This window comes from Petaurus breviceps, unplaced genomic scaffold, assembly GCF_028583685.1.
Source record: "Petaurus breviceps papuanus isolate PSGF00001 unplaced genomic scaffold, PetGlider_PUasm1.0 66, whole genome shotgun sequence".
Classification (NCBI taxonomy): Eukaryota; Metazoa; Chordata; class Mammalia; order Diprotodontia; family Petauridae; genus Petaurus; species Petaurus breviceps.
Window position 1 is genome coordinate 27,872 of NW_027186442.1, and position 13,456 is coordinate 41,327.

General features: G+C 37.2%; 1 protein-coding gene and 1 pseudogene across 1 annotated transcript in view; one reads left to right on the forward strand and one right to left on the reverse strand.

Annotated features, from left to right (window-relative positions):
• LOC138173869 (adenylate kinase 7-like) overlaps positions 1-13,456 on the forward strand; it is a gene marked incomplete at its 5' end in the record, with an annotated part of 127,433 nt that overhangs the window by 27,035 nt on the left and 86,942 nt on the right. Inside the window, 2 exons of the mRNA XM_069103943.1 lie at positions 4,529-4,779; positions 12,632-12,742. Of these exons, the coding sequence (XP_068960044.1) occupies positions 4,529-4,779; positions 12,632-12,742 (362 nt within the window). The remainder of the gene's footprint in view (positions 1-4,528; positions 4,780-12,631; positions 12,743-13,456) is intronic.
• LOC138173852 (small ribosomal subunit protein eS1-like) lies at positions 1,998-2,633 on the reverse strand (annotated as a pseudogene).

A 13,456-nucleotide genomic window follows, 5' to 3' on the forward strand; every position in this document is an offset into this window, starting at 1 on the left:
TCCAACATTTAATATTTTCCACTTTTGTCATGTTAGCAAATCTGATGGGATGTGGTACCTCAGAGTTGTTTTAATTTGAATTCCTCTAATCAGTAGTAATTTAGATGATTTTTTCATATGACTATAGATAACTTTAATTTTTTCATCTAAAAACTGCCTGTTCAATCTTTTGACCACTTGTTAATTGGGGAATGACTTGTATTCTTATAGATTTGATTCAGTTCTCTATATATTTTGGAAATTATGCCTTTATATGAGACACTGGCTGTAAAAAATTATTTTCCAGCTTTCTGCTTCCCTTCTAATCTTGGCTGCATTGGTTTTCTTTGTGCAAAAACTTTTTAATTTACTGTAATCAACATTATCTGTTTTGCATTTCATAATGCTCTCTATCTCTTGTTTGGTCACAAATTCTTCTGTTTTCCATAGATCTGACAGATCAACTATTCCTTGCTTTCCTAATTTGCTTATCACATCACCCTTTACGTCTAAATTGTCTACCCATTTTGACTTTATCTTGTTATACAGTGTAAGATGATGGTGTATACCTAGTTTCTGTCATCCTATTTTCCAGTTTTACTAACAGTTTTTGTCAAATAGTAAGTTCTTTTCCAAGAAGCTGAAGTTTGGGGTTTTATGAAACAATAGATTACTATAGTCATTGATTACTGTGTCTTGTGTACCTAACCTACTCCAGTGATCGATCACTCCATTTGTTAGCCAGTACCAAGTAGTTTTGATGATTGCTGCTTTATAAAACAATTTTAGGTCTGGTATGACTAGGCCACCTTCCCTTGAATTTTTTTCATTAATTCCCTTGATATTCTGTACCTTTTGTTTTTCCAGATAAGTTTTTCTTTTTTCTAGTTCTATAATATATATATATATATTTTGTAGTTTGATTGGTATGGCACAAAATAGGTAAAATAATTGTGGTGGAATTATCATTTTATATATTAGCTGAGCCTACCCCTGAGCAATTAATGTTTTTCCAATTATTTAGACCTGACTTTAATTGTGTGAAAAATATTTTGTAATTGTGTTCATGTAATTGCTGGATTTGTCTTGGCAGGTAGACTTTCAAGTATTTTATATTGTCCACAGTAAATTTAAATGGAATTTCTCTTTCTATCACTTGCTATTGAGCTTTGTTAATAACATATAGAAATGCTGGTGTGGGTTTATTTTCTATCCTGCAACTTTGCTAAAGTTGTTAATTATTTCAAGTAGTTTTTTAGTTGATTCTCTAGGGTTCTTTAAGTATACCATTATATCATCTACAAAGAGCGATAGCTTTGTTTCTTCGTTGCCTATTCGAATTCCTTTCATTTCTTTTTCTTCTCTTATTGCTAAAGCTAACATTTCTAGTACAGTATTGAATAGCAATGGTGATAATAGACATCCCAGTCTTATTGGAAATGCTTCTAGCTTAATCTCATTACATATAATACTTGCTATTTTATCTTATAAAGCTCTTTCCGCCTGACCCCAATCTATTTTTCCAGCTTCATCAAACATTTATCTCTCTTCTACACTCTGTAATCTTGTGATACTGGCTTCCTTTCTGTTCTTCATTTACAATATTTCATCACCCATCTCTGTGCCTTTCCAGTGTCCACCTCCCATGCCTAAAATGCATTCTCTTCTTATTTCCACCTCTTAGAGTTCCTTAAACTTAGTCCCTTAGTCTTCCTTTAAGACACAATTCAGAGATCTCCTGCATAAAGCCTTTCCTGATCCTTTCAAATGCTAGTGCCCTCCTTCCCACAGTACCTTATTTTAAGACTTTACTGCATGTTTATCATAAGCATTTATTGACTTTATATTTATGCCATATATATTTTTTGACAATGGTAAATTTTTGGTTCATAGCCATCATCCCTTTCTACTTTTGGGCCCATTTCATCTTCTGAAGGTTTTTCAGAGCCACCAGCTTCACCATGCAGTTCTATTAGCTTTCCCAATTCAGATTTGGGCTTCCTAAGCGTCTTGACTTTTTAGACAGCTACATTATAGAGAGGGTAAATGAACTGGTGGCCTTTTCTGTGTATTTTCCAGTGCTGTCTGGAATCAGTTTATTGACAATTTCTTTCAAGCCATTTGTCTGCCCCTCTTGGGTCATGATTTCCATCATTTTCTTAGGAATGTGACAGACCTCTCAATTAGGAATATAAGAGGTCTTATGAATCAGGTCGTTGAGCTTTTTGGTAAAACCTACACAAAACAGATGGAACATGTACCCATCGGTAGTTTTGACCAACATGGGCTTCAATCATGGTCTGCCACGTTTTGACCATGGAACACATCTTGTCCTGGGTAAGCTCTATTCTATAGAAATTATCCAAACAATTTTTACCCTGAACATCTTCAGTAATTAACTTGAACTTAAGAAAAGCAACCTCATCGTTGTACAAATCAGCAAGACTCACTTCAAAAACTCTCTTGAGACCATCAGAGGCAATTTTTATTCCTTGAGTCCTCATAACCCATATCTTGCCGATACTGTGAATGTTGAACATAGCTGGTGTTTTACATCATGCCAATCCTTCTTTGAAAATGGATCAAGCGCTTTTTTTCTTGGCTCCTTTTTTTTTGCCACATGTGGTGAGGTGCTTATTCTTGTCCACCACCATGATTCCACTTTGACAGCCAAAAAAAAAAGGTGCCATATATATTTTTATATGTACTTGTTGTCTCTCTAGCTAAGACATAAGTTCATTGAGCATATGGATTTATATTTTTGTCCCCAGGTCCTAGCACAGTGGTTGGTTCTTAATAAATAATTATTGATTGATTGACCTCTAATCCATACTTCATGTAACCACTAGGCTTATACAAAGGTCTAGCAATTTCACTCTTCTGCTCAAAAATATTAAATGATTCTGTGACCTCCCAACTAAAGTTCAGATTCTTTTGCTTGGATTTCAAGTCACTCCACCCTCCATTTCCAACTTTTATCTTATACTATTTCCCAGTACATGCTATATTCCATAACTAAAATGTTCTGTTCTTTTAACATATCTCTTTCCCATTTCTAAACCTTTTACTTATACTGTTCCCTGGGCCTGGAATGCCGTTCTCCACCCCAAAACTCCCTTCCCAGGCCGCCACTGCCTTCTGCGTGTTGTATTCCTGTATTAGAATGTAAACCCCGTAAGGCTAGGTACTATCTCACTTTCATATTTGTATCCTCAGGGTCTAATGCACAGTTAATAAATGCTTATTCATTTGTTCATTATTTTCTCCCTTCCTTATCTATTAATTTCCAACTATCCATTAAAGCCCCACTTTTTGTACATCAGACCTCAACATTACTTTGTATATTTCTAAATACTATAAGAGTATTAGACATGTAAACCCTGTAAAAGCTAGGATTGTCTTATATTTCACAAAAACTGTTTCTCAAAAAAAAATGCCACATTCTGGCCATGCTTTTCCATACTGGTTGTTCTTCTAATTCTTCTTAATATAATAGAGCAGGAAGGTTTGTCATAGTCCTTGATCTTCACTGCCATTACCCTACTCTCTCTGCCACTGTCACTCTGCAACCTCTACTCCTTTGAAATTCACTATATCTTTCTAAATCATCCAGCCCAAATCCTTATTACCATAATTAACCAACTTCCAGGCCTCCCTCCTTCCTTTCTCAATGAGTTCAGTATGTAGGCTTCTTCTTCACACCAACACCTGCCCTCATATTTGGGACCCTAACTGTATACATTTATTTCCCCTCAATACCCTAGCCTCTCAGCTCATCCATCTCCTTTGAATAATAATAATGATAGCTGACTTATGTAGCAATTTAAGGTTTGTAATATGCTTTATGTCTATTCTCATTTTATTCTCACAAGAACTCTGTAAAATAGATGCTATTAATCTCCCCAATTTATAGATGAGGAAATTTGAGACTGAGAGAGTTTAAGCAACTTGTATAGGTCTTGCTGTGTTACGTGTCTGAGGCAGGACTGAAAGTTAAGTCTTCCTGACTCAGAGTCCATTTCTTTATCCAGTGCTTTATTATAACATATTATTATAACACCTTTGGGCAGTTATGTGGTGCAGTGGATAGAGTGCTGGGCCTAGAGTCAGGAAGATTCATCTTTCTGAGTTCAAATTCAGTTGTAGACACTTATTAACTGTGTGACTTCGGGCAAGTCACTTAACCCTGTTTGCCTCAGTTTTTTTATTTGTTGATGTTATTGCTTGTCTTTTTTTTTTTAAGAAAACCAATGACATCACAATTGATGTCTTGATTTGCAAGTGAACTGGATTTAAGTGAGCTCGAGTTACACAGAGTAGTCAACCTCATTCTCTCTACCTGAGTCATCGAAGTCTGGTGGCAGCACAAAAGTCAAATGATGGTCCAAGATTCAGGCAATTATCTCGGTGTCTTTGATATCTGGCACACTCTAAGTGATCCACAGCACCTGCTTCGGCTGCCTTCGTGGCCATTGGAACAAAATATTCTCATCTACCAAATCCTCCTGGGAAAGTTTTCACATGCTAGTGGTAGACGTCCCCCTAACAGGTTTGAGACCTGTCAGTCACTCTCAACCTGGTTTAGCCCATCTGACAGTTTACCAGAGTATGACTGCCGCACATGCTACAGCTTCTTGGAGCCATGGGGGAGAGCTGGGTGAAAGGTGGACACCAGATATGGATGAGCAGCCCTGGAAAGGATCTGGCAAGCCCTCACACCAGAGGTGTGAGGCCTCCCTAAATACCTGGACCCTTCTCATCAGTAAAGCGAGTTTTAGAAGGAAATGGCAAACTGCTCCAGTATTTTTGTCAGGGAGACCCCAAATGAGATCATGAAGAGTCGTACAGAACAGAAACAACTGAACAGCAACCTCATAATCTCCATCTTCATTCCACCTTAACTATCTAAAGAGCACTTTGGATCTTACCTTGAGACTTAATGATGTACCCTGGATGAAAATGAGCTCTGAAATTCTCTTTTATAATCATAATTCCCTGCCCTTCTATCTCTTCCTCTACCTCTTACTTCAACAGGTTTTCCATTCTTCTTGTGACCATCAGCCTTTCCACCTCTCCTTCCTCTAGAAGACAATGTAGACTGGTTCACATAACTCTAACCTCACTTTCCTCTTAATGCTATAAGTAACTAGTTAATCTACATGCTATTCTCTCCTCTTGAATACATTTCCCTCTCCTCCACCTCCTCCTGCTCATGGTCTGCTACTCCTCAAACCTGGATGACACTTACCAGGCAGATCACTTCTCAATTTCTAATCTCAAACTCCTGAGCATAAACAGAAATTACAGAATTGTGCCAACTCCATTGCTATAAAGTCATTTGTTCTAGTCACAACTGGACTCTCATTGTCATTTGACTGTGCTAGGTGGCAAAATGGATAGAGTGCCAGGCCTGTAGTCAGGAAGCCCTAAACTAAAATATACCTTTGACACTTAGTAGCTGTGTGACTAGTTGGACAAGTTACTTAACCTCAATTTGCCTCAGTTTTTTTCCTCATCTATAAAATGAGGATAATAATAGTAACTGCCCCCAGAGTTGTTGTGAGGATTAAATGAGATGATAATTGTAAGTGCTTAGCACAGTACCTCCTGTATCTATCTTAACTACTTTTATTATTATTATCATCTCTATTATGCTTCTTAAAGTAGCATTGCACACCTCCTCCTGTGTCCATAACTCCTCCCTCTTTTAGAAGATTACCTGATTTCCTGTTTAACTAAGAAATTGAGACCATCAGCTATAGTCTGTATTCTTCTTTGTCCCCTTTACGTTATCTCTCATACTCTTCTCCTTTGCTACAGACTGTAAGGAAGAGATGAGCCTTTAATTTATTCATTTTTTCTTTATACTGAATCCTCCTCTAAGAGTTTTCACCTTCAGTAGTTCTGGTGGGGTATAGTAGATGGAGTGCTAGACTTGGATCCAAAGAAGATTTGAGTTTAAATTCCATAGTATAGAAGCTTTCTCATAGGAAAGTCACTCAATCTCTCTCAATTTCAATTTTTTCAATTTCTTCATCTATAACACAAGGACAGTATCAATAGTACCTACAATACATGGTTAATGTGACATTTGAACAAAATAATAAATGAAAAAGTAATTTGAAAACTTTTAATAAAAATATCACATAAATATCATTTCTTACTATTGTCCTCTCTGTCTGTCTCTTTCTCATCTTAATTTTGGCCCTCTCTGCTGGTTTCTACTTTTCTATCCACTATAAAGGGCAGCTGGATGGCTCAGTGAATAGAGCACTGGGCCTGGGGTCAGGAAGACTCATCTTTCTGAGTTCTAATCTGGCCTCAGATACTTACTAGCTATGTGACCCTGGGTAAATCACTTCACCCTGTTTGCCCCAGTTTCCTTATCTGTAAAATGAACTGGAGAAGGATATGGCAAAACCTCTTCAATATCTCTGCCCAAAATACCCCGGATGGGGTCATAAAGAGTCAAGACATTACTGAAAAAACTGAACAACAAAAAGCTTACTCTTAAATTCTAATCCTATATCTCTGATTGCTTTCTGGAAATCTACTTGAATGTCTTGTGGGAATCTCAAACTGAACACGTCCGAAAGGGAAATCATTGTCTTCCTCCCCTAACTCTCCCTATGACCAAAACTATACATTTCTGTTGAGGGTACTGTTGTTCTCTCATCACCCATTTTTGTAGAATTAGAATCATCTTGAAAATTTCCCTCTCTTTTACCCTTCTACCCAACCTCCCTAACTGCACTTCACTAACCCAATAATTTGCTAAATCCCGTCCACTTTAGTTCCACAAATCTCTTCCTATTCCCTTTTCTCCACTCACATGTTTATTATCCTATTTCAGGCCCTTATCATCACCTAGTTGGTCTATTATAATAATCTTCTAATTGGTTTTCCTGTTTCTTCTCCAATCTGTTCACTATACAGTTACTAAAAATTAATTCTTTAATGCACAGATCAGTCCATGACACTCCCTTGCTGAAAAAGTATAAGTGGCTCTCCATTGCCTCTGAAATAAAATACAACCTCTTCTACTGTCATCTAAGGTCTGCTACAATCTGACTCCTTGCAAATTTATCAGCTAAATATTTTAAATTTATCAGCTAAAATTTCCTTGCAAATGTATCAGCTAACATAATGGAAAGCTACTCAAAAGCAGGATGCTTTCTGGCAAAGAAAAATCGGCAAATAATTGACATTTTGGCCCCCAGCATGAGGAACTCACCACCTCTCTAGGCAGCCTAATTCCACTTTTTGAGAACTTTAGTTAAGAATTTTCTTCTGAAAACTAAAAACAAATAAATAAATGATTTTTTAAGTGCAGTTCTGACCATGAAAAAAAGTCTCTTCTGACATCACATTGAGCCTAAATTGATGCCACTTCTACTCATTGCTCCTGGCTTTCCCTATGCAGCAAAACAAAATAAGCCTAACCTATTCTTCATATGACAGTCCTGGAGAGCAGAGAACTGACTGAATGTTTATCATTTCAGTAATTTGAAGTAAGGAGGTTTGAGAAGTACATACATAAAAAAAAAAACATTTATTGCATAAGATGCTGTGCAAAATACTGATTGATAAACACCACTTATCTAGTGATAATATCTATTATAGTATATATAGTATTATATATAATAGTATAGTATAAAATAGCATATAGTAGTATAAAGTACTTATAATATCTATTATAGTACATATAGTATAATAGAAAAAGGTCTGGACTTAGAGTTACAAAGCCTGAGGTCTGGTGCCAGGCCTGATACTTAGTAGCTGTGTGACTTTGGGCATGTCATTTTATTTCTCTGAGACTCAATTTCCTCATCTTTAAAATGCTGATAATAATACTTACACTTGCTATCTTGTTGGTTCCCATGTTAATCTGTCATCTAATGCTGTCAGATTCTGACATCTATTTTTTAAAACCATAACCAAAAAAAGCACACATTTGATTTTGAAGTGTTCCTATTGACATGTGATTTTTAGAAAATAGGGATAATTATTTTTATATGTACCAATATATAAAACATTATGAAACTGCTGACATAATACCTTTCTAGAATCATGAATACACTTATTAGAATTATCTGAAGACCTATTAAGAATAGGATCTCAGGGGCAGCTAGGTGGCTCAGTAAATAGAACATCAGCCCTGGGGTCAGGAGGACCTCAATTCAAATGCAGCCTGAGACACTTGACACACTTACTAGCCGTGTGACTTTGGGCAAGTTACTTAACCCCAATTGCCCTCCAAAAAACAAACAAAAAAAAAGAATAGAATTTCAGCTCTGTGAGTTGGGATGAAGTATTTTCACTGTGCTCTCCCACTGTGCCTTCTAGAATTCTTGTTCTGTAGGCAACAAACTTCTCTTTATCCTACATATTTTCTTCTCCCACTCCTTCCATCTACTAGTTATTCCTGAAATTTGACTCCCCCAGACGACATAACTCCTTATCTATCCTTTCCAGTGCTATCTGCACCTTCACTCCTCTCAACTCACTGGTTGAGGATGGGGAGTTGTAATGCTCCTTGCTCCCTATTGCCACTTCCAAGTTCTCTCCTGACCACCATCTCTCAGTAACCTTTCTTCCTTTGAGGTTCATGTTATTCATCTCTACCACCCAATTAAAATCCTAGTAACTATTGTCTACACACCTCCATTTAAGTCCCCTCCTTTCCACTCCTCTTCAATTCCTTCCCACATGCTAGGAGACTTCAACATACATATTGACTTTCCCTCAGACTCCTTACCACTCAGTTTCTCAACCTATTCACTTCCCATGATGTATTCCTCCATGCCACCTCAGCTACACACAAAGATGATCATACCTTTGATATTGACATAATCCACAGTCTACTACCTCCATGTTCAAAAATTCTGAAATCCTTTTATTTTTATGAAATCCTTTTATTCTCAGCCTCAGTCATTCCCACCATTCCCCACTTCTACTCCTACTGCTCAAAAAATGTAGAGAAAATCATGGAACCATTCTACCCAAGTCCACTGCAGACTTTTTTTACGTAACCTCAATGGTACCCTCATTGCTGGTAGACATTGTTGCTAGATCCTAGCAACCTCCCTCTTCAACTCACTGTCCCACTCCCTACCGTAGCTCTTCCACTTTTCATCCCTCATACCTCTGATGGCTCTCCCTCCCTCAATTCTCATAGCTGAAATTCTTCCTTCATATTTTCCAGAAAAAAAAAATGGAAGCCATTTGCTGTGAGTTCCTTCTTCTCCCCTCTTCCTTATCTCTGTCGCTTTCTCCTTCTTCACCCCTGTTCCACATGATGAGGTGGGCTAACCCCTCTACCTGCTCAAACAATACTATTGCATCCTATCTCCCTCAACAGATTGCCTCCTCTGTCATCCCCCCTCTATTTTTTTCTCTCTCTCTTTATATTGGCTCCTTCCCTACTGCTTACAGATATGTCCATATCGCCCTCATCCTCAAAAAATTCATTTGATCTTTCCCTCCCCACTATCATCCTGTATCTCTTCTGTCAGTTTTGGCTGAACTCTTTGAAAAGGCCATCTACATTAAGTGACTCCACTTCCTTTCCTCTCACTCTTTTCTTAATCCTTTGCAGTCCAGCTTCTGACCATTTTACTGAAACTGCTATCTCCAAAGTTGCTAATGATCTCTTCATTGACAAATCCAATGGCCTTTTCTCAATCCTGATTCTCCTTGACCTCTCTATAGCCATTGACACTTGATCACCTTCTTCTTCTTGATACCCCTTCTCTCTAGGTTTTCAGGACACCATTATCTCCTGGTTCTCCTCCTACCTATCTGACCACTCCTTCTCAGTCTCCTTTGCTGGTTCCTCATCCAGATTTCACCCTCTAACCATAGGTAAACCTCACGATTCTGCCCTGGTTCCTTGTATCCCTCTATACTTCTTCATTTGGTGATCTTATCAGTTCCCATGGATTTAATTACCATCTCTATGCTGATGATTGTCAGATCTACCTGTCCTGCACCAACTTCTCTGCTGACCTCCAGTCTTATATCCCCAAATGCCTTTCAGACATCTCAAACTGGATGTCCAGTAGACATCTGAAACTAAACATCCAAAACTGAACTCTATCTTTCCTTCTCAACCTTCTCCCCGACCTTAACTATTACTGTAGAGGGCAACACCATGCTCCCAGTCCCTCACGCTTGACAACCTCAGTGTCATCCTCAGCTCCTCATTATCTCTCACTTCCAATATTCAATCTGTTGCCAAGGCCTGTTGATTTCATCATCACGTAAAGTCTCTCAAATATGCCTCCTTCTCTACTCTAACACTGTTACCACTCTAGGTAAAGAACCTTACACCTAGACTATTGCAATAGCTTGACTCTGCCTGCTTCAGGTCTCTCCCCACTCCAATCCCTTCTCCATTCAGCTACAGAATGGTTTTCCTAAAGCATAGGTCTAACCATGTGAACCACCTACCCACCCCTCAATAACCTCCAGTGGCTGCTCCTGGTTACCTCTAGGATCGAATACAAAATCCTTTGTTGATATTCAAAGGCCTTCATAACCTAGTTTCCTCCTACCTTTTCCAGTCTTCTTCTGTACTCACCTCCTTGCTGTCAAATGGATACATTTGATCCAGTGACTCGGGCCTCTTTGCCATTCTATCTAACTAACACTGTGCTAACACTTTACTAGATACCCCATCTCTTGCCTCCAGGCATTTTCTCGGGATGTCCCCTCATGCCTGGAACACTCTCCCTCTTAATCTCCACCTACTCACTTCCCTGGCTTCCTTTAAGTCCCACTAAAGCCCCATCTTTTACAGGAAGTCTTTTCCAACTCTTCTTAATTCTAGTGCCTGCCCTCTCTTAATTATTTCCTATTTGTCCTGAATATAGTTTGCTTTGTTGTCTCCCATGTTAGATGTTAATCATCTTGAGGGCCGCAACTATCTTTTGCCTCATTTTTTATTGCCACTGACACAATATCTGACACATAGTAAGTGCTTATTAAATGTTTATTTTGATTCGTGGGAGGTATGTCAAAGACAATAAGGTGATAAAGTGGCATACCTTGATTGTTTGAGAGCTATCTGTTCACAAATTTAGACATAGGGTTATAGATTTAGAATGGAAAAGATCCTAAAGATCATCAGCCCCCCATTTTATAGATGAGGATACTGAGATCTGGGAAAGTGAAGTGACTTTTCTCAAGATTTAAAGTCATTGGCAGAGTTAGAATTCAAACCCAACTCCTCTGACTCCAGATCCAGTGCTCTGTGCACTGCACCACACTAATTTTAAGGACCAACCTTCCTGATTATTTGAAAATCCCACATTTCCAAAAGAATTTGACCTTGAAGTCACACTAAGGGGGACTGAGCCTGATCAAATAATAAGTAGAGATGAGACTAATATGTAAGGGAGATAACGAATGGTGGAGAAGGAATTTTACCTCCTAATTTAGGGATTTACATATAAACCAAAGGTTAAGCACCTTGTAACAGGGGCCAAGTAACAGATAAATAAAGAACTGAAGAAAGGAGGGGAGCTTAGAACATATACCAAACCTCTTTTTTTAGTTGATCCTCCCACTGAGTAGCTGTATTAAATGCTTTTATCATAAAATCTTTAAATTCAGTTCATTACCATGAACTATGACTTAGAAGAGACAGGGTAAGAAAAGTTAGCATATTCTTCTAACACTGGCCCTGCAAGTTTGTATTGAGAATAAAAGAATTTAATTTTGCCATTTTGGAATTGTATTAAAATATAAATAATAAATATTTATATTAAATACAAATATATAAATGTTAAACAGAATATTTTATATAAGCTTTAATATAAATGTGTTTGATTATATATTGCATATAATAAAATGCATGTACAAAAATGTAAATTTTATACAAAATAAAAAACATGACTAGATCATTTTTTAGGAAAATAAGAGGGATGGATAGGTGGCACAGTGCATAGATCGCCAGCCCTGGAGTCAGGAGGACCTGAGTTCAAATTAGGTCACAGACACTTAACACTTACTAGCTGTGGGACCTTGGGCAAGTCACTTAACCACAATTGCCTTGCCTTCCCCTCTCCAAAAAAGAAAAAACAATATATATATATATATATATTTTAAGAATTTTAAAGTAAACAATAGATTATTTTTTGCTTTTTTTTCTTTTGAGGGGAGAAGGCAGGGTAATTGGGATTAAATAACTTGCCCAAGGTCACACAGCTAGTAAGTGTTAAGTGTCTGAGGTTACATTTGAACTCAGGTCCTCCTGACTACAGAGCTGGTGCTCTATTCATTCGTCACCTAGTCATCCCATGAACAATAGATTTTAAAGCTTTGTGTGGGCTTAATAGTGCCATAGAGTGATTAATTAGGTTAGAATAGTTGTATTTAAGGGAACAGACTTTAGACTTAGAATAATTCAGAAAGTAAGTTTATATCACAGTTTTGTTACTTTAATGGCTGTGTGACCTTAGGTGAGTCATTTAAAATGGGAATTATAATATTATTTTCCAGGTTGTTTCAATAAAAACAGTTTATAAACTATAAGGCACTAAATGGAACTATAAATATTTGGCACAGAAAATGTAAGTGGTTCTAATATACATTAGAAAAAAACAAAAAACATTTATTATTATTAAAAAACAAAATTTTTGTTTCACAGGACGACCTTGAAATTCCCTTTAGTGAAGAGGATTATCGTAGGAGAAAACCTCATCCTAATTTTTTAGATCATATAAATGCTGAAAAATTGGTTCTAAAAACTGGAAAAAATGTAAGTCTTAAATCAAGAAGACTATGGAGTGGAAGAAAAGTTCTTTCTGGTTTAGCATTTAATTGTTGTTAAATTTTTCCCCCTACCTCAATTACTTTGTTACAGTCTTTTAAGTTTTTTTTGTTTTTGTTATTTATTCATTCACTCATTTACTTTATTTATTCATTTGTTTGTTTATTACTAAATTTGATATGACAACTTAAATCCTACATTAAGGCATACAGGTTTTCTTGTCTAGCTTCTTTTGTGTCAAAGAAAGGTGCAATTAGAAAGTAATATATTTCTGTCTTACAGTTTTTCAATAAGACATAGTCTTAACATAGGGTTAGGAACCAGACCTATTATTTCTTTGGTTTAGGGAACTCCTGAATGAACTCCTGCTACTAATGCAGGTTGGCCCCTTGTCTGTAACTGAAAGTCTTAGGGAGCTTCCTAGAGCAGTGAAGGTTCAGTGACTTGCCTAAGTTCATGCAGTCAAAATGGGTCAGAGGCAGGATTAAAGCCCAGGTTTTTCTGGCTTCAAGATCAACTCTATCATTACACCACACTGTCTTTTAGTATTAACATACAGAAGTATGGAAAGTGACAGCAAATGGTTCTCAGCAGTTCCTACCTCCTGCTAAGAATCTGGTTCCTTAAAGAAATGAACTCCCTTAAAAAGTCCTAGACTTTTAACATATTAATTATTCCTCTTACTGAGATGGAAATGATGCA